Genomic DNA, 23301 nt, shown 5'->3' on the forward strand with positions numbered 1-23301 from the left:
TAAAACCTCCCGATGGGGAAGGTCTAAGCTTAGATGTTTAAGGATTGTTAAGGATCTCGACCGTGTCGACACCTGATTGGTTGAAAAAAATGTTTTCTTTTGTTTATTCTTTACCTCTTCCGTGTCTCGTCTCTCTCTCTCTCTCTCTCTCAGTTTTGCGATTCACAGTTGAATTGAGAGGAGAAACATCTAAACAGCCGACGAAAAACCCAGCTCTCCTTGTTATCGTCGATTCTTAGGTAAAAGGTCAACTCTTATCTTTCGATGTTTACCGGAAAAACAAGTCTCTATCATGAGTCCACAATGAAATTTCAATCATTATAATTACTACTACTTCGATTTTGTGGAAACAAGTGGAAAATTGTTTATTTTACGAATTAGAGAAGTTGTTCGACTGATTTGTAATTTTGCTTATTGCTTCTCTGTTTTTTCTTGTTTTGTTTCTGAGTTTGGTGTTGTGATGACTAATGCAGTTCATCCAATTGGATTTGAGCTCAAAGATCCATTACATGTGATCCCAGCAACGAAGATCTCTGTCATCTTGTGCGCTGCCATCTACTTTGCCACTGGACTCTTCGGGTATCTTCTCTTTGCAGATGCAACGATGTCAGATATTCTAGTAAAATTTCACCAAAGCTCTGGATTACATTGGTTTTCTTGTCAATGACGTTGTTTTCTCTTATGTGATTGACTTTGTAGAAGAACATGTGAACTTTATTTTAAGTTGTGATCTTTTTGATATGATTACAGTTTTGGCAAACAAGAAGACGGTGACCATAGAAAAAAAGCTGAGAAGCAACGTCGACTCGAGACGTAATTAGAGGCGAGCGATAGATTTGTAGGTGGTGAGGGGACGAGTGAAACTAGCTTTGAGGCGGAGGTGAAAAGTGGAGGAGAAGAGGAAGAAGCAGGGGTTATTATATTTTAAATATGACAGTGGTTGAGTCTTATGCTGGGGGCAAGAAATCAGACATTGTACAATTGCCTGCAACTATCACTTCTTTAGTTGTTGAAGGGATATCCCAAAACACAACTTGTAGTATTTTTCCCTAGAGGTAAGTTTCAAGTTTTTATATCTTGAATAAAAATGAAGATTTTCTTGATAGGTTCTATGACATTGCTCATGGGATTTTATTTGTTGACAGGGAGACGGTGAATTAGAGTTGTCTGGTTCACCAACAGAAAAAATGTCATTCTTGGCTGTGGGGAATCAAGGTTTAATATTTGATTTTTATTGTTTTCAAATCTTGACATAGTTTTACACCTATAAGTGGAAAACTGTTTCGTATGTTTTCTCACCCTTCAGCTGGGAATAAATTTCGAGACAACCAGGCCGCATTCTTCTATCCTTCATTAAACAGAATGAGGTTTAACAAGCAGCAGCAACAACCAGGCCGTATTCTTCTACCCTTCATTAAACAGAATGGAGTTTAACAAGCTTTTTGTCATGTTTGTTTAAACTTTTAATGAATGCAATATCTTTTTGTTTTTAAAAAGTATACAAGTTTTATAAATTTAAACAAAATACCATAATAATTTACAATTAAAAAGAAAAATATTTTTAAGAACCTCAAATTTAACAACCTTCAATGGATCCATGAAATATTAAAGTTTCTTAAGAAGTTCTTAATTTCACTTTTTTCAAAATTAAAAATAAAATTTGTTTTAAGATACTTTCGTTACATTCTTTGAAGTACTATATATAATAGACGCATTCCATACGTATGTGAGATGAGTGACCCACTGACCAGGTCCATACACGTACAGATATTCTAAAAGACTTGAATCTAGAAGTTGTGGGACTGTGCAAATCTTTTTTTTTTTTTTTAAAAAAAGATTAAGTTATAGATAGACTTGTTAAACGTTTTTGAACTGCCACTTTGAAACATGCAACTTACAAATGTATAGAATTACGCCGGACTACGTAAAATATAACATGCGCTTTTGCCTTATAAATATTGAGCTCAAATGCTTTCACAACACCACACACACACATATATTAAAGATCGTTAGAAAACATTAGCAGATCTCGTTATTTAAAACCATGATGGTTTCCAATTAAGTGTCTCATCGTGATTACCTTATCTGCTTTGGTCATTTCCTTTGCCAAAGCTTACGATCCAAGTCCACTCCAAGATTTCTGTGTAGCCATTGATGATCCCAAAAATGGTGGTGCGTATAATAACTCTGCTGATTATTATTATCTTCCTTTATTATGATTAAATTTTTCATTTTTAATATATGCTTTCCAAATCAATATTTCTATTTGCAGTTTTTGTAAATGTTAAGTTCTGTAAGGATCCGAAGCAAGCGAAAGCAGAAGATTTCTTCTTCTCGGACCTCAACGAGGCAGGAGACACTGATAATGATGTCAAATCCAACGTGACAACAGTCAATGTCGATCAGATTCCAGGGCTAAACACCATGGGAATATCCTTAGTCCGCATAGACTATGCGCCATATGGACAGAACCCGCCTCACACACACCCTCGTGCTACTGAGATCCTTGTTCTTCTCGAGGGAACATTGTATGTCGGTTTTGTCTCTTCCAATCAAGACAATAACCGTCTATTTGCCAAAATGTTGCACCCAGGCGACGTGTTCGTGTTCCCCATTGATCCATTTCCAAGTGAATATGGGGAAGACCCCTGCAGTGGCCTTTGCTGGGCTAAGTAGTCAGAATCAGAACGCTGGTGTTATCACGATGTGTTTGGGTCGACGCCACCAATTAATCCAGAGATTCTGGCTCAGGCGTTTAAGTTAGATGTCAATGTTGTCAAGGACCTTGAGGCCAAGTTTAAAAACTAAATCATGTCATTACGAGTGTTTATTGTTGTGAAACTTATGTAATGATGTAATACGAATTAAAGGTGTGTGCTTAATAAAATAAAAAGGAGTTATTCACCTAATATGATATTTAATTTTAAGTTTATTTTTCTACTAGATAATACCCCGTCCGATGTGCAGGCTTTAAAGTTTTGGAAATAAAATTAAATTTAATAAAAATATATTAAAATTTATCATACATTAGTTATATTTTTTTTGTTATAATACACTGATTAATATCTATATACAAATTTTTTATTTATGTTACCATTAAAGTGTATTTTTTACACCTAGATATACAGTATGTTACAAATATATTATTTACCACCACCTAGAAAATGTCTATATGACCAAATTAAGTCAACTATTATATGTCTCTTTACTTTCAATTTTGCATAATTTTTTTAATCACTAAAATTGTTAACTCAAAAAATATTTTGAATAAAAAATAAATTATATCACAATAGTATATGACTAACTATGGAAAGAACCTCGGTTCTACCCTCCTCCCATATGGAGAGAACATTGCGTCCAACCTCCTCTACCATAGAGATGAAGAAAACCTTCGCTCTGCCTTCCTCCCTTGGGAGATAACCTTGCTTCCAACCTCCCCCACCTTACTCCCTGGGGAGGATAACCTTGTGTCAAACCTCCTCCACCATAGAGAGAACTTCGGCTCTGCCCTCCTTATGTGTGGAGATGAAACAACCCGATCCTTTTTTTTTAATAAATACAATATATACATATATATATAATTAAGTATCCATAATACTTAATTAACCAACCCAAACCACAACTCATCATTAAACCAACAATAACCATTAAGCACAGCGGAAACATACCAATAATACAAAACCAATACATCATCAATACAATAACATTCCTAACCAATCTATCCAACAACCTAGCATAACTCTATCCAAGGTTCCAACATAAAAAATGTAACCACCAACACATAAACGAGACCCTAGATCATCCTCCTCCTCATCGACATGATTCCACGTCACATACATGCACACCACAAACAACAATTGAGATGCGTAAGTATTATCATAAATACTTAGTGAGGCAATCTTCCCATCTACTGGACTATACACACAAGCAACTGAGATTCCAATTTTTAACAAAGAACAAACAAACTCAACAAACCATGAAATCACGAATCAGACAAGTTGGTGTCGACCGACACCAACATGATGTCGATCGACACTGGCCCAAACATGCGCGTTCTGCTCGAAGCCGATCATCGAATCTCCGTTTCCAACCACCTCCAATTGGGTTTTGCTAATGGGCCAAGCCCAATTCTCCTACGTGTACGTTTATATATATGTATATGTATATAATATATAATAAACATTTTTTTCTAAGTGCACATATATAAATATATATATATATATATGTATATCTCATATAACATACTTGTATATATTATATCAAACCCAACATTGCATTAATCCAATCTGCTTAGGTGTGTGACCCTGTAGGATCGAATGATATTAGTAATGAGCATCTAAAGTCATTGATCATAAGAGGCTTCTAGCAAAACATTATGATCATCTAATATTATTCGACTCTCGAACCTTGACTATACAAGAGTAAGTACAAATGATTTTAGGAGATTCCCAACAATTAACAATGTTAATCATGTAAAGTTTTCACTTTCCCGTGCAGTAACGCATGGGCCGACATCGTAGTTTTTATAATAATAAATGCACGTAACAATTTTATTACAAATTTATCGCAAAATAGTGACAAAACTGTCGATTGCTTTTTATTACAAATTATCAATAATATTACGACATACAACAATTTCTTGCAAATTTTGCAAGAGATATTCAACGGTATGAGTTGTGACTATTTTACAAGAAGATTTTAGTAAAAATATTTGGCAAGATATGTGACATTTTTGTCACGGTATTTACAACAAAATAGGTTTTCACCCGCGGTACACCGCATGATAAAATTATAAATTATTGTGTTTTAAATAATAATTTTTAATATAATTAGCTTTTAAATTCTCAACTAATTAAATTTTATCTAATTAATTTATAATTTGGTTTAGAATATTTTTTCTTCTTCTTACATTTTATACAATTTGGAACCTAATTATGTTATATTTGTTATTAGATAGAATTTAAAATTTTAAAACACTTACTTTTGTTTTCTATAATTAAATAGATGTATATATCTATATGGTATGTGAGGAAGACTGCATTTAGGACAAGGTATGGACATTATGAGTTTGTGGTGATTCCGTTTAGGTTGACTAACGCGCCATCAGCGTTTATGAGATTGATGAAGAGCATGTTTCATGAATTTTTGGACGTGTCTGTCATCATTTTCATCGACGTTATCCTGGTTTATCCCAAGAGTCCGGAGAAGCATGCAATGCATTTGAGGGCAGTTCTGGAGAAGTTGCGGGAGCAGAAGTTGTTTGCTAAGTTGAGCACGTGGAGTTTCTGGCAGTGGGAGATGGGTTTTCTGGGTCATATCGTTGCTGCATAGGGGGTTTCTGTGGAATTGGAGAAGATTCAGGCTATCAGAGAATGGCCTAGACCGTAGAATGCCACGGAGATCAAGAGTTTCCTTGGGTTGGCAGGTTACTACAGGAGGTTTGTGCAAGGCTTTGTGAGCAGAGCACGTCCGATGACTAGGTTGACAGGGAAGGAGGTTCCTTTTGTTTGGCCACAAGAGTGCGAGGAGGGCTTTGCAAGCCTGAAGGAGATGTTGACTACTACTCCAGTATTGGCATTGCCAGAGCAGGGAGAACCCTATGTGGTATATACAGATGCATTCAGAGTTTGTTTGGGGTGTGTGTTGATGCAGCATGGGAAGGTGATTGCCTACGCTTCGCGGCAGTTGCGGAAGCATGAGGACAAGTATCCTACTCATGAATTGGAAATGGCTGCTATAGTTTTTATCCTAAATATTTGGAGATCTTATCTTTATAGTGCAAAGGTATATGTTTTTACAGATCATAAGAGCCTGAAGTACATATTCACTCAGCCCAATCTGAATTTGAGGCAGAGGCGGTGGATGGAGCTAGTGGCGGAATATAATTTGGAGATATCCTATCACCCTGGGAAAGCTAACTTGGTTGCAGATGCCTTGAGTCGGAAGCGGGCGACTTTGGCTCAGGAGTAGGATATGGAGTCTCTGGTAGGGGAGATCAGTGCTTTGAGCTTGTGTGCGATTTTTCAGGAGCCGTTGGGTTTGATTACAGCTGATAGAGTAGATCTTTTGAGCAAAAAGCAGTTGGCTCAGGAGAAGGATTTGGGGCTGGTGAATGCCTCGAAGGATGTTGACTCAGAGTATCAGGTCTCGGCTAATGGTAGTATATTGGTGCATGCATGGGCGGATTTGTGTTCCTAAGGATGATGAGATGAGGCAAGACATCCAGAGATAGGCTCATGCGAGCATGTTCTCAATTCATCTAGGAGCAACTAAGATGTACCGTGATCTCAAGATGTACTATCATTGGGTCGGGATGAAGAAGGATGTGGCTAGTTGGGTCGCTAGGTGCGATGTGTGTCAGCTAGTGAAGGTTGAGCATCAGGTCCCAGGTGGATTGCTGAAGAGTCTTCCCATTCCAGAGTAGAAGTGGGATATGATTACTATGGACTTCATAGTTGGTTTGCCAGTGTCGAGGTCGTTGGATGCTATTTGGGTCATTGGGGACCAGCTGACTAAGTCGGCACAATTTCTTGTCATTAAGAAGACTGATGGAGCAGCGGTCTTGGCTAAGAAGTATGTGAAGGAGATAGTCAGGTTGCATGGGGTGCCATCGAGTATTGTGTCTGATAGGGATTCCAAGTTCACTTCGGTGTTCTGGAGGGCATTTCAGTTAGAGATGGGCACTAAGGTGCATATGAGTACAGTTTACCATCCATAGACAGATGGGCAGTGAGATAGGACAATCTAGACGTTGGAGGATTTGTTGAGGATGTGTGTGTTGGACTGGGGTGGCCATTGGGCAGATCACCTAAGCTACCAAGCGAGTATTAGGATGGCTCCTCATGAGGCTTTGTATGGGAAGCCGTGTCGTACACCGTTATGCTGGACTCTGGTGGGGGAGAGGAGCATGTACGGGGCAAGTTTTGTTCAGGCGACCTAAGAGAAGATTCGGGTTCTCAAGCTGAACATGAAGGAAGCTCAGGATAGGCATAGGAGTTATGCCGACAAGAGGAGGAGAGATCTTAAGTTTCAGGTTGGAGATAGAGTGTACCTCAAGATGGCCATGTTGCGTGAACCGAACAGGTCATTGAGTGAGACTAAGTTGAGTATGAGGTATATGGGTCTGTTCAGAGTGATTTAGCGGGTGGGACCGATAGCATATAGGCTGGAGTTGCCTGAGGTTATGCTTGCGTTCCACAAGGTTTTTCATGTGTTGATGTTGGGAAAGTGTCTCCACGAGGATGATCAGGTGTTGGCTAAGATTCCTGAGGATCTTCAGCCTAGCATGTTTTGGAGACGAGATCAGTGAGGGTTCTCGAGAGGAGGATCAAGGAACTTTGGAAGAAGAAGATTCCTTTGATGAGAGTTCTTTGGGACTGTGATTGTGTTGAGGAGCATACTTGGGAGCCAGAGGCGAGGATGAAGGCAAGGTTGAAGAAGTGGTTCGACAAGCAAGTTGCGACTTGAACTTGTCTTGGCTGGTCCCAATTGTAGTCCGTGGAGTATTCCAGCCCATCTATCTTGTTTACTTGGTCGCTTAGGGTTGGTTGGTTGTGCCACTAAGTAACAAGACAAGGTGGTGTTCGGGATACAAAGTTCTGCAAGTCTGTGGTTAAAGGGGGAAAGGTTTTCTGAATTAGAAGTTGCTAAAGAGGAAATTTTCCAAAAGTGGAAAGTTCTAGAAACGGAAATTTTTATGGGAGTAAGAATTTGTCCATTTTTAGTGGTTGTGAGCCTTTGAGGGGCTTGTGTGGCTTTTGTGGCAGGCTATTTAGCCACTGTGTAGCCTTCGTGGCGGACTATTTAGCCAATTGTGTGGCCTTTGTGGTGGGCTGTTTAGCCAATATTGCATGTTTAGGCGGTCCTTTGGGATGTATGGTCTTCGTGACGGTCCTTCAGGAAAAGTGGTCTTCATAACGGTCCTTCGGAACAAGCGATCATCGTGACGGTCCTTCGGGACAAGCGGTCTTCATGATGGTCCTTTGGGACGAGTGGTCTTTTTGACGGTCCTGTTTAGGACGATTATTTGGCCTTGGTGGCGGTCTTGTTTAGGACATTTGTTTGGCCTTTGTGGTGGTCCTGTTAGTACATTTGTTTGGCCTTTGTGGTGGTCCTGGTTAGGACATATGTTGGCCTTTGTGGTGGCCCTTGTCGCATTGAGATGATCCTTGTGTGGTCATAAGGTATTCCAGTGAGGGGATCTGTTGTTGGTAGGTCATTGTGTTGTTCAACGCGAACCATGAGAAGGAAACCTGGATAAAGATAGGGCTCAGTCGTGTTCAGAATTGTTTGCTCACGACTCTTGGGGGGTTTCGGTTCTCCTAGTACTGCCATATTCTAAGACTTTGTGGCTTGAGAGTATGGTTGGTATATTGACTTTGGATGACAATCCAGGGGCGCGCTGTAGGGTGGCAACCCTAGAGACGAATATTAGACTTCCTTATATACTATGGCATGCAGGCTTCGGCCTGATGAGGAGCAAATAAAAACTCAAGGTTTAGGCCTGTGAGTAAAGGAAAGTCCAAAATTCAAGAGCAAATAATGCCTAGAACGTGAGCTTATCGCCAATAGGTGACCTTCCGTAGATCGTTCAGAGGAGTGCGGGCCATGGAGACGGTTGCACAAGGGTCCTTGGCTGATGATTGTTCGACATTCGAGGAGGAATCAATGTTGGTGGGGGAGAATTGTAACATCCGCGAACCAAAATGTTTATTTTGGGGATGGGTGTCAATCGACACCAAGGGGGTGTCCTCAACACCAACATTTTTTTGGTTCGACCAAATTGATTTAATTGTCGATTTTTGGTTGGTTTGGTTTAAGAAAAACCAAGGGAACCGAGATATTTAAGTGAATTGTTGCAGAAAGGGTTTTGGGAAAGTTATATTGTCGCCGCATCACAGTTTTGAGAGAAAAAGAGAGAAAAAGTGTGTTCGTGAGTTTTTGGGAAGTTTGGTGAGATTTCTTGGTGGTTCTTGAGATATCTGGACCTAGGAAGGTGGTAGAGGCTTGCTGGGAGTATGGGATTCGTCATTGTTGGTCAGAAAATTCCTACAAAGAGGTGAGTGCATGACCATGGCTGATCTAACCCTAAGATTCCTTTGTTCTTGCTTGTTTGTTGTTCTTTTGTGTGGTTTTCTTGTTGGGAATGGTTGCTTTAGGTTCCTACAAATGCATAAGGCTTGGGGTTTTGAGTATTTGACGATTTGGTGGCGATTGGAAGCGAGATACGACTCTCGGCTTCGAGCGGATCGCGGTTGCAGAGTCAGCGTCGATCGACACTAGGAGGGTGTCGGTCGACACCCAAGGTTCAACATCGGTCAACACTGTGGGGTAGTGACGATCGACACCAATGCCAGTGTCGGTCGACACTTGGCTGGTGTCGGTTAACACCTCCCTTCCAGCGAGATGATACTCGTTCCCTTGTTTGTTTGTATTGTTTGTTGATTGTTTTATTGCATTAGTATCTCAGTTGCTTGTGTGTATAGCCCAATAGATGGGAGGATTGCCTCACTGAGTGTTTATAAAATACTCATGCATCTCGATTTGTGTTTGTGGTGCAGGTAAAGGCAAAGTGTGATCGTGGAATCCAGGCGATGAAGAGGAGGATGTTCTAGGGACTCGATTGGTTGTTGTCCGGCATTGTTAGGTTGCTAGAGTTAGGTCATTAGAACATTGTTAGGTTGGGGGTTCTATATTTTCCTGATGTTTGGTTATTGGAATTGTTATACTTGGAATATTGGTTATTTAATTATTGGATAATTATTGGTTTAATGTTATGGTTTATGTTACCCGCTGTGGTGTGTCTGAGGTTAGGAGGGTAGTGGGTATGAGGCCACTAGTTGTAGAGTAACTATTATTTATTATTTATTAAAAAAACGGGTCGGGTCTTTTCACATAAGCACTTGAGAATGTTGTTTTGTGTATCTCATCCAAACAAAAACAAAATTTAAACATAGGTATTGATCAATGTGAGCAAGAGCAACATGATCATTACAGGCAATGCAGTTTCCAAGAGCAGACATATGTTCATCAAGAACAGACCTGAGTTTTCTTGAGAAGGCATAACAGGAGCTTCACATACAAGATCCTCCATTTTGTCAACCGAGTCATTGTCACTAGCACCAGCTGAAAGTGTCCAATTTATAAGTAGAAACAGAAGCTCCAGTTTTAAAAACCAAACCCTGAAAGTGTTCAAAACAGAAACTGCAGTTTTCAAAACCAAAACCTACAAGAACAAAACCAAAACCTTCAAGTTCACTACGAAAAGACTGGGCTGACGGAGAGCACGCTTAACCAAAAGAAGAAATGTCTCTTCGATAAACTAAGATGTAGGACAGGTTAAACCGCCACTACAAACAGAGATAGATCAAACAAGATAATTTAGCAAATTAATGTGGAAAAATCCACGTAAATCTAATAATACTTGGCCTTTTTCTTACCTTGAATCTGTTTAATCCACATCTATAATCAGAATTCAGGACAAGTTCTGCCTTTGACGTTTGATGTTTCCTCACAAGGAGTTTCAGAGTTTGTTATATCTCTAACGAATTTAATCCCATCAGCAATATGCACCTACAAGTATAAGAATGTGATGGTAGAGATAAGAGAATCAAATAGAAAGATGCTAAAGAATAGCATTGACACTAGTATTGAAAAGAAAGAATCTACCTTCAAGCGATCAGTTTGTATGAAACCAAAGTAATCCTTGCCAACACTAACCATTACCGGGTCAAGCTCAACTGCCTATTTAACGAGATACCATCATAAGTGTCAATCGAAAATACTCAGCTCCAAGACCAATTATAACAGTATTAACCTGATAAGCATCGGAAGATTTCAAAGACAAACAGTTCATAGCGGTTGAACCATGAACTTAATCTGAAGACAATGAGGCATGACTTAATAATGATCACCATCTTTCCGCACGATTCAGCCTTCTTCAGGTGGGAAGCTACCAATGTGAATCTAGAAAGATCACGAAAGAGTTATATGAGCTTCTTCATCATCATGGGAAATCGAGACAAGGTTAAGCCCGAAAGAGTTAGAGCGAAAAACGAAAATACAAAACAGATCAACGAAGGTTCTTGTTCATCTTTCCATGCCTTGCTCATTATACAAACACCAGCAGCAATCCCTGTCATTTTAAAAATCAGACCATCATCCATAGATTTTGGTTATACACCAAAATTGGCAGATATCGTAAATCAATCCAAGATCTTACCAAAAAAATAAAAAATCACAGTAGTAATAACATAATTTTACGAAACATTAAGACTCATCTATCACCCAAACATCAGGGAAAACCTAATCACAAATTGAGCAGTCGCGATGATGCGAGAAAGAGAGAGATGGTGGGTGAAACAAGGGAGAGACGGGAAGCAACATCCATCAAAGATTGCACTAAAGCAGACATGAGAAGACAAACCTTATGTGTCCAATTTAGGCCATCAGAAGCAACATCCGCCGACGATTTTTCCGGACTTTAGGTGAATCGTCGAATCCATCTCTGTTAACATCAAGAGAGGAAAGAGAGAAAGAGTCGAAAGAAGAAAGAAAAAAAAAAATTGTTTTTTATATTTACCCAACAACCAATCTAAACTTGACACGTAACATTCCTTATGAGTTGCTCAACTTCCCTATCGCAGAATCGATTCTCTAATTATTCACTATATTATAGAGGTTTATTTTTTGGGCCATAAATAGAATAGCAACTGATAGAGCATTCTCCAGTGGAGATGCTCTAATCGGGCCGTCATTAAAGTCCACTTGGTTTCAAACTTATCCTCTCACGAGTTTATAACACATCTCTTTATATCAGGCATATCTTTCTAATGAATGAACAAATTGACTTGATTCCATCTCGAGGAGAAACATGACTCTTTTAGCTTTCCATAGACAAAATTTGAGTTCTGAAAGTTTTTTTAAAGCAGAGATGAGAAGACAAACCTTATGTGTCCACTTTAGGCCATCAGAGCAACATCCGTCGATGATTTTTCCGGACTTGAGGTGATTTGGCGAATCCATCGCTGTTAACATCAAGAGAGTAAAGAGAGAAAGTGTAACAACCCGTCCCGTGGACTCTACTAGCCTCACTGCTAGCTTGCCCCCATAGGCCCAAAGCTGGCCCTGCAGGGCATCGATCCTAACCCCTCACTATGGCAAATGGAACTACTCATCCAAATCCACAGTAGGTTATTGGTGCGCCAGGATCAATTGGTGACAGTTTGTCATGTGGAAATGTTGTGAAAGGGTGGGGACCAGGGTTCGAGGAACGCGTGGCGCACCAATAACCTATTGGTGGATTGCGATATCCACAGTGATGGGTTAGGATCGATGCTCTGCAGGGCCAACTTGGGGTATGTTGGGGCGGCTAGCAGTGAGGCTAGTGGGCTAGTAGTGAGGCTAGTGGGGTCCACGGGACGGGTTGTCATATTAAAAATCGATTTTTATGTAACAACCCGTCCAATGGACCCCACTAGCCTCATTGTTAGCTGCCCCAACAGACCGTCCGCGGACCCCACTAGCCTCACTGCTAGCCATCCCAACGGATCCCAAGCTGGCCCTGTAGATCAATTGGTGGCAACTTGTCTTGTGGGAAGGTTGATAAAGGGTGAGGACCAGGGTTCGAGGAACGCCTGGCGCACCAATAACCTACTGGTGGATTGGGATGTCCACAGTGATGGGTTAGGATCGATGTCCTGCAGGGCCAGCTTGGGGTCCGTTGGGACGGCTAGCAGTGAGGCTAGTAGGATCTGCGGACGGTCTGTTGGGGCAGCTAGCAGTGAGGCTAGTGGGGTTCACGGGACGGGTTGTTAGAGAAAGAGTGGAAAGAAAAAAGAAAAAAAAAGAAAGAAAAAAAGAATTTTGCTTTTTATATTTATCCGACAACCAATCTAAACTTGACATATAACGTTCCTTATGAGTTGCTCAAGTTTCCTATTGAAGAATCTATTCTCGAATTATTGACTATATTATAGGTTTTTTTTTTGGGCCATAAATAGAATGGCAACCTATAGAGCACTCCCCAATGGAGATGTTGTACCACCCGTGCCCCAAAAAATATGAAATATGGAATTTTATATCGAGAATTGGAGTGAAGTTGGTTTAATTTTGCGGCTGGTTTACTAAGCTGGTCAATTTATTAATTAAATCAAAGTATGGTTTAATTAATTCTGGTTTAAATAAATCTTGGTTTAATCTAATTAAATCATGGTTTATTATAATTAAACCAAAAACCCTTTTTGTTAATAAGAGGACGCCTCCTTCCTGTTATTGTCGTGAATGACTGAAAGAAAACATAACAAAATTTGTCAGTCCCAAGTCGGGCGAGTGTAAAAATAACAAAATTCGATAAGATAATAAGATAATACTTTTTCTGAAATCCACATGTAAAATATGGTCTTATTAATATCATAATTTAATTACCATGTAAATTTACATATAATGTATTATGTATGTAAAGAAAAAAAAATATAATGTATGTTTCTCCTAAAGCTCATAGGGAGACTTACAAAATTAGATTACAAACTTGAGTCAACTGCAATGTTAGACCCCTCTTTTTCTCTCTCCAACATTTGCCACTTTCTCCCTATTAAATCCTTGTCCATTCATTGTATTCACAGAAATGCAATTATTTCTGATTTATTTAAATTTTTTTGCGAAAATGTTTATTACATCCATATTGTCATCTTCTTCTTTTATTTAAGGTTGTGCCACCACCATCAATTTTCCAACAACCATGAACAACCAAATTTGAAGCTCTTAAACCTTCAACAACCTGAATTTGTCAGCTTAAATAACACCCAATGCTATGAGACCTTCATTTTCTTCCATCTCCTCTCCATTTTAATCCAAGAAAACTTGCAAGTGCATTCATCTTGTTATATGTCATGATTCTTGGATAGTGATTAAATTGGTGCTGGGTTTCTTCCGTGGTGACTAAAGACGACGTCCTGGGTGCTTGACATTGTGAAACAACCACCGATAAGGTTATTTTCCGGTAGATTTCGTGATTTTCCTAGATTTTTTTGTGAAATTAGACTTCATTTGTTAGTCTAACCGTCATAATATCATGTAAAGTCTACTATGTGGTCAATTTTGCAATTAAAAATTTATCGAGTTTCGAGCCCGTAAACTGAAATTTCAGTCTCCTTAATTTCATTTGAAAACAAAAAAATATGGTTCAGACTGCATTATAATCTTTCTCTTAGATAATTCGTTTGCAGTCTACTAAGGTGTATTTTTGCAATTGACCAAATTCTTGACTTTTTAGTTATGACTGCCGAACGAAGTCTTCTTCCGATAATAAAAGAGTAGACTTCTATAGTGGCTATTTTTGGATTTGACCAAAATATAAAAACATTGACTGTAATATTATTGATATAAAATTAATTAGTTGACTACAAAAGAAGTCTACTAGTTAAAAAATTAAAATGTTGGTCAACCCCAAAAATGACTACGGCAGACTGCAAACGAAGTCAACATTCCTAGAGACTTCGTACGTAGTCTACTTGGCGAAAGTCAAACTTGGTCAATTGCAAAACTAACCACAACGAAGTTTACTTTTTCTAGTTGACGGATAGATGAAGTCTACTTGTTAGCTAGAAGTCTACTACAAAGTCAATGGTTTGGTCAATTGCAAAAATAACCAGAGTAGACTGTAATCGAACTTAACTTGTCGAAACTTTCTACGAAGTCTACTCTGTTATATGTTTTTAATTGCAAAACTGACCAAAAAAATTAACAAAGGAAGACAACAAAAGAAGTCAACTATCCTAGTAGACTTCATACGGTGTCTGCTTTATTAAATTGGAATTGCAAAAGTAGACCACACAAAATAGGCTTCAAGAGAAGTATCTTCATATAGGCTAGTTTATGTCAATAATCGTCATAATTTGAAAGCCAATTTATTGTAAATTGGTGAATAATTTTTAAGATTTTTTTGTTGTATTCTTTGATATATGTTATATATTTGCTTCTATATGTTTTTGACATGATTATATATTATATATATGGAAAAATCAAGTTTTTGGTTTTCTTAAGCAGTTATGTCATTAACTTAGACTTATTTTGGAAGTCATATTTTTTTAGGATACATTTGTGAGAACGAACATGTTAAAGTTTAAGTTAATAAAAAAAAAGCCACGTAGTGATGACATTCGAAGAAACAAAATGCTCCTATATAACATATTCGTTATTTGTATTATTTATCTGACACTGGATACTGGAGCAACAATAAATTACGAATATTGCATCTTTTTCATAGGTGTAAGAAGGTTGTTTTCACGAGTAGTTCTGTTTGCACTGATCCAGAAAATTATCTTAGCAATACTTTTTGTACCATTTTATTTGTCTTCAAGATGAAACAATAAGGATCACTTGCCCACACTTCTCGTCAACAATTATATAATTGTATTAGCAGTTATATTTCTTACAGATTTACAAATATAATGTTCTTCTTCCATGTTTCCATACCAAACACATGTTTTAGTTCTTCCAGATGGACCAGATCCATCTCCACACATCAATTACTTCCATAATATAATAAAACTAACTCCTACATATTTGTTGAAAATATTTTAAATTAAGAGTGAACTTAGTTTAGATTATGAACTTATAGAATGAATAGAAAAAAACGAATCTTATAATCGCTGCATAAGTTTATGCTTTTAACGTCGATCAACGTCTTGCTTCCCATCGTTGTTGATACATCTTTATAGTTATAGCTGAGATAAAGAGATGTGATTCCACCATCGTCAGCTTTGTTGACCACTTCTTGAAGAACACTGCAAACCACATCCCAAGAACACAAATCACATGTGAGTACAGATTCCTACAAAGCTAACTAAACTCCATCAAGTAACAAATAAACGGACAATGTTATTAACAAATCACTGATTGCACAATTCACAGCTAATCATACGAATCATGTAATCAGGTGAGATGGGGTTAGGTGTCAAACATTGGTAAGCTAAATCTGTATCTGCCAAAAGTATTTGTTTTTTCAAGATCTGCAACGTTTCTTCACACCAAAAGATATCACTTATCTGCGAAGAACTCAAGAGAGAAAAATAGAACCACAGAACTACAAGAGAGAAAAACAGAGAAGATTGAAAAGAGTTTCTTACTCGCTTAGAACCAAACCATGACTAAAGAAGACTATGACTACCAAAACGAATTTAGAACCAAGAGTCACTGAATTGGTAATATGCGAATTAGCAGACCTAACAATCTACAATGAGATCCCAGAAAAAAACTAACTTCACCTAAATGGTCCTGTTCGTTTCGTCGTCGCAGGCGGCAGCGGCAGCGACAGCGTCAAACATTACCCCAGGTTATTGTTCGTTTCATCGCCGTTATCTCTGCCGCTGCCGCACGTATGCTGTTCTTTTTGTTAACGCTTCCGCTGTCGCTACCGCAACCGCAGGTTTTGTGTTCGTTTTGCTGACGTTGCGGCAATTTTACACTCAATTCTTATTTTATTTTTATAAATTTGTATCATTATATTTTAAATGTAATTTAAATCTTTTACAACCAGAAAATATTTTTTATTTTAGCTGGTAATAATTTTTAGTTAGATATATAGTTATAACAACATATATAGTAAAAATTTCTAATAAGGTAAACAGCCTTGACCATATTCATTCGTGATGTTTTTACGCAGAGCTTCCATCGCTCTATCACCAGTCGGCTCATATGCAATATGTTGTTGTTGTTGTTCTTCTTCTTCTTCTTCTTTTTCTTCTCCTTCTCCTTCTCTTTCTTCCTCTTCTCCTTCATCACCATGATATGCTTCTGTACTATGCCAATGTACAAAATCATGATCTTCCCTATGTGAATCCCGTATGAAATTGTGTAGTGCCATCGTTGCCGTTACGAGTTTAATCCACTTAGTGAGACCATATTTTGGATGCTTACGATCCAAAATCCTCCATTTTGCTTTCCACACTCCAAATGTCCTCTCAATCACAGATCGCATACCTGAATGCTTTTTGTTGAACAACTCTCGTGCACTTACTGGTGGTCCTCCTCTAGCAAATTGACCAAGATGATATCGCAAACCACGATGTGGACCAAGATACCCTGTCCTTGTGGGGTACCCAGAGTCAACAAGATAGTACTTCCCACTAGGCGGATGTGGGAAAAAAGGTTCATACCTCGCACAATGAGTCAAGACCTTTGTATCATGTGCTCTACCAGGTACACCGACATATGCGTATATGAACTTCATATCGAAGTTACATATAGCAAGAACATTTATTGTAGGTTCTTGCTTTCTACCTTTATATGCTTCTGCAGATCGACTCGGAGGACGAACCGGGGTATGAGTTCCATCAAGTGCTCCAACACAATCTTTAAAAAATGGCCAATATCGATCATCATTCCTCAAAACAGGGTTTACTCTGGTAAATTCACCTTCTTGTGGCTTTAGTGTATCTGCTGCAAACTTGATGAGAGCACTCAAAACATCATCAACCTTCCGTTTCATTGTATCCAATGACCGTTGATATCTTGCAGTTATATCTCGGATAGTTTTATCCTGACCAACGACCTCAAGAAACATGGCAACAGATTCCTCAATGTAGACATTTTCAGACTCTAGTAATCCATATCGTATAGCTAGCATCTTACATAAAGCCTTAAAAGTTCTTTGGTTCATTCGAAGAATGTCATAACATTGTGTATCTGATCCATGCATAAGTTGTTGGACATGGCACCATCCTGCTCCTCGATCTGTTCTATGACTTAACCTCTCTGCAGTAAGTGAATCAATCAAACCAAGTTCATCATCATCATCACCATCATCATCACCCAACATCCATCTTCTAATCATCTACAAAACCATAGAATAGTTGCCATAAATAAACTAATTGCCAAACACAACCGAAACTGGTTAATCGTTCATAACACAACAATGTTCATAACACAACCAAAACCAAAACTCGTTCATAACACAACCAAAACCAAAACTCGTTCATAACACAACAAAACCAAAACTATAACACATGCAATGTCATGATCTGCTTCATAAACACTACAAATCATCAAGTTTCCTTCTAGTCATAAGCTCCAAAAAACTAATCTTATCTTCAGCACTAGTAAAAGCTATAAAACCTCGCTTGGTTGCTTCATCTGCTATAAGATGCTGAACTGCTGCTTTGTAAAATGAAGACCACTTCATAATTCCAGGCAATCCATTAAGTGACTCTAATACACTCTCAACACTTGATGCATACTCACGCTCCAACATCTGTTCCGCTATTTTATCCTTCTTCTCAAGAGCTTCGGTCCGTTTTATAACAGCTTCAACATCCATATCTTTCTCCCTACGCCTTTTTTTTGCTCTTGAACTTCCAACTTGGGTTTGTGTTTGAGTCTGTTTCTCTACCGGTGCTGGCATATCTTTGTCAACAGAATCAACTTCATCATCATCATCTCCATCCACTGTAGAATTTAAACTAGCTTCTCCAGTTTGAGAGCTCCATCCTTCAGCTCCAGTAACTATTACCAAACAGAATTCTTCTTCAAACACATCCATATTAGCAATCATTTTGCTTCTAAATTTTCTTGCTGCAGGCCATTCCTATAGAGCATAAACAAAGGAGTGTTATATACTACTAAACTTAGGCAGAATAACTACATTAAGAAGAGACTGTGATCAAAAGAACAAGCATATATAGCACAAGCAAGTACCTCTATTCGTTGCTTCCACCAATCATCTGACATCTCCAACCTTCCCATATCATCATACCGAGCCTCAGGCCTATTATGAGTTAACGTTCTAAAGGTGGCGTACTTTTTCTCACACGAATCATACTTATTCTTAAAATGAGGGATCCATTTGTTAAATCCCCTCTTAAATTTCTCTTCAAACTTCTTCATGATGGTATCTTTCCCAGTTTGATTCATTCCTACACTTGTTCTATTTCCTTTTTTTCTCTCATCCGCATAAAGTTGAAAGAATAATCGAGTTTCATCATCCGTCCAACTCTAAAATGATGCATAAAAAAATATGAAACCACAACCACTAAGATCCAAACCAAACACTAAGATAAAAGCCAAAACACTTACGTCTTTAGACATCTTCTTTCTCAAAACACTTGAGTTTTAACCTGAGAAATCATCAAAAGCCAAACAAACAAGTGTTAAACATATCAGCATACATGAGAAATCGTCAAAAGCCAAACAAAAAGTGTTAAACAAGAAACTTTTTCACTTTCCAAATTACTTAAACAGAGACAATGAAGCCATAAAGCTACTAAATTCGTCTGTCTTGATGCAGACGACAAACAGAGTGCCAAAACAACCTAGAAAATTATAAAACTTCGTGGAAAGATTCACAACAGACATACAAAGCCACAGAAAAAAACAGATCTTAATTTAGACTCACGGTTTTAAAGTTATGACCAAATTCCCAACACATAACCCGAATGACACAACCCTGCCAACAGTCAACTTTGGAATCAATTTCCCATCAAACCAAATGGACTCAGAAGACTATCTTTATATCAATGGAAAGATCTTGCTCTCAAGTTTTCAGAACATGTTTCAGACCTAAAATCTGAGGTCTGTAACCAAAGAAAACCAAAACCAAATAATCAACCTGTTTCACTTGACTTTATACCCTTTTTCCTCTAACAACAATACACTACTGAACTCTTATCCGAATAAACTGCTAAACTCTTATCCCAAATATGGTGCTAAATATAGCTTAAACAAAACCCAGATTCAGTTTCTATTGGTTCTGCTTGTTAATACCCTAGTTTTGTATCTACAACATTGAAACAAAGAAGCAGAGAGAGAAAGAGGTACTGAATTGGGCGAAGAAGAAAGATTGAGACTAAGCACTCATGAGCAACGAGAGATCGATACTAAGCTATACTAAGCTATCAAGAGTGAAATAGAGAAGAAGAAGCATGAGAGCTTACCATACTCACCAGAATTGAAGGCGACGAAGATGACGAAGAAGACGAAGAGAGAATTGTCTTCTTCGTGTTCTTATTAGGGTTAAAGGTTATTTTGTAAATCCTTCAACAAACAAGGGTAGTTTTGTCATTTTTCATATATGCCGCAACTATTTAGTCGCTAATCGCTGTATTAAACCGGCGATCAAACTTTCTAACCGCAGCGAGCAGCGGCAAACGCAGCGTCATGCCGCAGGTAGTTGCGACAACCAAACGAACACCAATACTTGCGTCTGCCGCATCCACAGCTATCTGCGGCAACGAAACGAACAGCCCCAATATCATAACTTAAAACAAAAAAAAAACGCTTTTTTACCTTGGATCAAAACCAGCAATTGAGGATTTATTATTCTTCAACAAGATCCAACAAATGGGAACACTTGGTATATAGTCTGAAACCAAGATCTTGATACACAGAGGGTGACTACTTGGCTTCCTATAAATCACCGTCGCTAGCCGCTGATACTAAGTGTTCGGTTAGTAAGAAGAGAGACAAATAGAGAGATAAAGAGAGACAAACAGAGAGAGACCTTCTTCTTCTTAACTCTCCAGTCATATCCATAAACGGAAAAAGAAAACAACAGCCTATCCAAATCCGCCGCCGTATCTAGCTCCAAACACATTCAATTTTAGCTGTAATCAAATCTCCAGAGAGATAGAGAGATAGAGAGAGAGTTGAAAAGAAGAATGGAGAAGAGAATGGCGTTGTTTTACTTTTGGTGGCTCCGGCGAGAGAAATCACATAAAAAAACTAGGGTTGAGTTAGAGAGAAGTATATATATGGTTAAATAATTCGGTTAGGTTAAAATCAAGGAATCGGTACACATTCGGTTTGGTTCAGCTATCGATTTGGTTAAATTATCAATGAAATTCAGATAATATAATATTAATAGTTGATGGCATAACAAAGTCAACCACAAATAGTCCACATAGAAGTCTACTTAAGCAAAACCCTAAATCATATAATTTTAACCTAATCAGCCTTTCCTCCCTTAATTTGACTTGTTTATAGGTAAATTTATTTTATTCCAATGCAGGAAGTCTATGCTGGTTATTATTTGGTCAATAGGTTTATCAAATTATTTTTTATAATATTTTTAATTAAAGTTTAAACTATAATTAAGGAGTAGACAAATTGTTATGTCTTCTAGTTGACGTTAATTTGTAATCGACCTTAAAGAAATCTATTGCAGACTTCCTTCGGGTTATATCTGTCATTTCGGCTTGTTTTTTTTTTTTTGGTCGTAAGGGAATCAACTGTAATTTCAGTACCTTTAGTGGTTATGTTTCAAAAATATCGAATATGGGGTCTACTATTGCATTCAAGGCCAAATAATGGTATATAAAATGCAATTGTCCCAAGCTCATATCTATAAAATATTTTGTAACATATCATAAATATAGGGAGACTTGCAAAATTAGACCCCTAACTTGATTCAGTTGCAATGTTAGACTTCTCTTTTTCTCTCTCCAACGTTTGCCATTTTCTCCCTATTAAACTTGTCCATTCATTGTATTCACAAAATTGCAATTATTTCTGATTTATTTGAAATTTCTTGCAAAAATGTTTATTACATTCATATCCTCATCTTCTTCTTTTATTTACGGTTGTGCCACCACCATCAATTTTCCAACAACCATGAACAACCAAATTTGAAGCTCTTAAAGCTTCAACAACCTGAATTTGTAAGCTTAAATAACATTCAATGCTATGAGAACTTCATTTTCTTTCATCTCCTCTCTATTTCAATCCAAGAAAATTTGCAAGTGCATTTATCTTGTTATATGTCATGATTCTTGGATAGTGATTAAATTGGCGCTGGGTTTCTTCATTGGTGACATAAGGCGACGTCCTCGGTGTTTGACATTGCGAACAACCACCAAAAGGTTATTTTCCGGTAGATTTCGTGATTTTCCTTGTGTTTTTGTCGAAATTAGACTTCATTTGTTAGTCCAACCGTCATAATATCATGTAAAGTCTATTATGTGGTCAGTTTTGCAATTTAAAATTTATCGAATTTCGAGCCCGTAGACTAAAATTTCAGTCTCTTTAATTTCATTTGAAAACAAAAAAATATGGTTTAGACTGCATTATAATATTTCTAACAGATACTTCGTTTGCAGTCTACTAAGGTGTATTTTTGCAATTGATCAAATTTTTGACTTTTTAGTTAAGATTGTCAGATGAAGTCTTCGCAGGATAATAATATAGTAGACTTCTATAGTGGTTATTTTTGAAGTTGACCAAAATATAAAAGCATTGACCGTAATATTACTGATATAAAATTAATTAGTTGACTGCAAAAGAAGTCTACTAGTTAAAAAATTATAATGTTGGTCAACCCCAAAAATGACCAGGGCAGACTGCAAACGAAGTCACAATTCGTGGAGACTTCGAACGTAGTCTAATTGGCGAAAGTCAAACTTGGTCAATTGCAAAACTAACCACAACGAAGTTAACTTTTTCTAGTTGACGGATAAATGAAGTCTACTTGTTAGATAGAAGTCTACTACAAAGTCAATGGTTTGGTCAATTGCAAAAATAACCAGAGTAGACTGTAATCGAAGTTAAGTTGTTGAAACTTTCCAAGAAGTCTACTCTGTTATATGCTTTTAATTGCAAAACTGACCAAAAAATTAACAAAGGAAGACAACAAAAGAAGTCAACTATCCTAGTAGACTTCATACGGTGTCTGCTTTATTAAATTGTAATTGCAAAAGTAGACCACACAAAATAGACTTCAAAGGAAGTATCTTCATAGAGGCTAATTTATGTCTACAATGTTGACATCAACATGAAGTCGTCATAATTTGAAAATCAATTTATTACAAATTGGTGAATAATTTTTAAGATTTTCGTGTTGTATTCTTTGATATATGTTATGTACTTGCTTCTATATGTTTTTGACATGATTATCTATTATACATATGGAGAAATCAAGTTTTTGGTTTTCTTAGGCAGTTAGGTCATTAACTTAGACTTATTTTGGAAGTTAACATGTTGGAGTTCTGTGTGAAGTTTGTATAATTGAAAAAGTCTTTAATCGTCTTTTTTTTTTCTTTTCTTTATGCATTCTTATCTCTTTTTCAACTCTACAAGAAGCGATTATTGGTTGGTTTGTTTGGTTTTGTTTGTATTTGGAAAAGTGAAAAAGAAAGAAACTTTTTAACACATTTTGTGGGAAGAAGGTGAAAATAGGGTAAGGCACTATTGACTGACCTGAACAATAATAGTCAATATACTTTCATTAAATACGTTTAGCAAGTTGCTAAGCACTACTTTTACATAACATTAAGTACAAGGAACTAAAAACTAAAAATTGTAATTAAGTGCAAG

General features: G+C 37.6%; 1 protein-coding gene, 2 long non-coding RNA genes and 1 pseudogene across 10 annotated transcripts; 2 read left to right on the plus strand and 2 right to left on the minus strand.

Annotated features, from left to right (window-relative positions):
* Window positions 1-67: 67 nt before the first annotated feature.
* LOC104719143 (uncharacterized) lies at window positions 68-1496 on the plus strand. Of its 3 annotated transcripts, none has more exons than XR_015568359.1 (5): window positions 68-239; window positions 474-619; window positions 751-1055; window positions 1146-1215; window positions 1307-1496. It is a non-coding gene; the product is annotated as an uncharacterized LOC104719143 (long non-coding RNA). The 3 variants fall into 3 exon arrangements; XR_756526.3 differs by having other exon boundaries at window positions 474-579; XR_756524.3 differs by having other exon boundaries at window positions 474-579; window positions 1146-1328.
* Window positions 1497-2051: 555 nt separating this feature from the next.
* LOC104720440 (germin-like protein subfamily 1 member 13 pseudogene) lies at window positions 2052-2909 on the plus strand (annotated as a pseudogene). Its single transcript, XR_015568242.1, has 2 exons — window positions 2052-2172; window positions 2273-2909. The product of XR_015568242.1 is annotated as a germin-like protein subfamily 1 member 13 pseudogene (transcript).
* Window positions 2910-9839: 6930 nt separating this feature from the next.
* On the minus strand, window positions 9840-11543 carry LOC104719147 (uncharacterized). 3 transcript variants are annotated; one of them, XR_015568360.1, is made up of 6 exons: window positions 11426-11543; window positions 11064-11134; window positions 10817-10965; window positions 10669-10743; window positions 10440-10572; window positions 9840-10181 (listed from the first exon to the last, which is right to left on the minus strand). It is a non-coding gene; the product is annotated as an uncharacterized LOC104719147 (long non-coding RNA). The 3 variants fall into 3 exon arrangements; XR_756532.3 differs by having other exon boundaries at window positions 9840-10349; XR_015568361.1 differs by lacking the exon at window positions 9840-10181 and having other exon boundaries at window positions 10434-10572; window positions 11069-11134.
* A 5069-nt stretch (window positions 11544-16612) lies between these two features.
* LOC147936188 (uncharacterized) lies at window positions 16613-21832 on the minus strand. Of its 3 annotated transcripts, none has more exons than XM_087470554.1 (2): window positions 21815-21832; window positions 16613-17833 (listed from the first exon to the last, which is right to left on the minus strand). In XM_087470554.1, the coding sequence occupies exons 1-2, from the start codon at window positions 21830-21832 to the stop codon at window positions 16613-16615; spliced, it is 1239 nt and encodes a 412-aa protein (XP_087326680.1). The 3 variants fall into 3 exon arrangements, with proteins under 3 accessions (XP_087326680.1, XP_087326681.1, XP_087326682.1); XM_087470555.1 differs by lacking the exon at window positions 21815-21832 and adding an exon at window positions 19072-19083; XM_087470556.1 differs by lacking the exon at window positions 21815-21832 and adding an exon at window positions 18694-18984.
* Between the last annotated feature and the right edge of the window lie 1469 nt (window positions 21833-23301).

The sequence above is a fragment of the Camelina sativa genome, chromosome 10 (assembly GCF_030686135.1).
Source record: "Camelina sativa cultivar CO46 ecotype springtype chromosome 10, ASM3068613v1".
Classification (NCBI taxonomy): domain Eukaryota; kingdom Viridiplantae; phylum Streptophyta; class Magnoliopsida; order Brassicales; family Brassicaceae; genus Camelina; species Camelina sativa.

Bases quoted from the DNA above. Each gene is read 5' to 3' on its own strand.
- LOC147936188 (XM_087470556.1), bottom strand. From the start codon at position 18,909: ATGAATCAAACTGGGAAAGATACCATCATGAAGAAGTTTGAAGAGAAA. The intron at 17,834-18,693 runs GTACTTGCTTGT...ATGGTTTTGTAG, and splicing joins GGTGGAAGCAACGAATAGAG to ATGATTAGAAGATGGATGTT.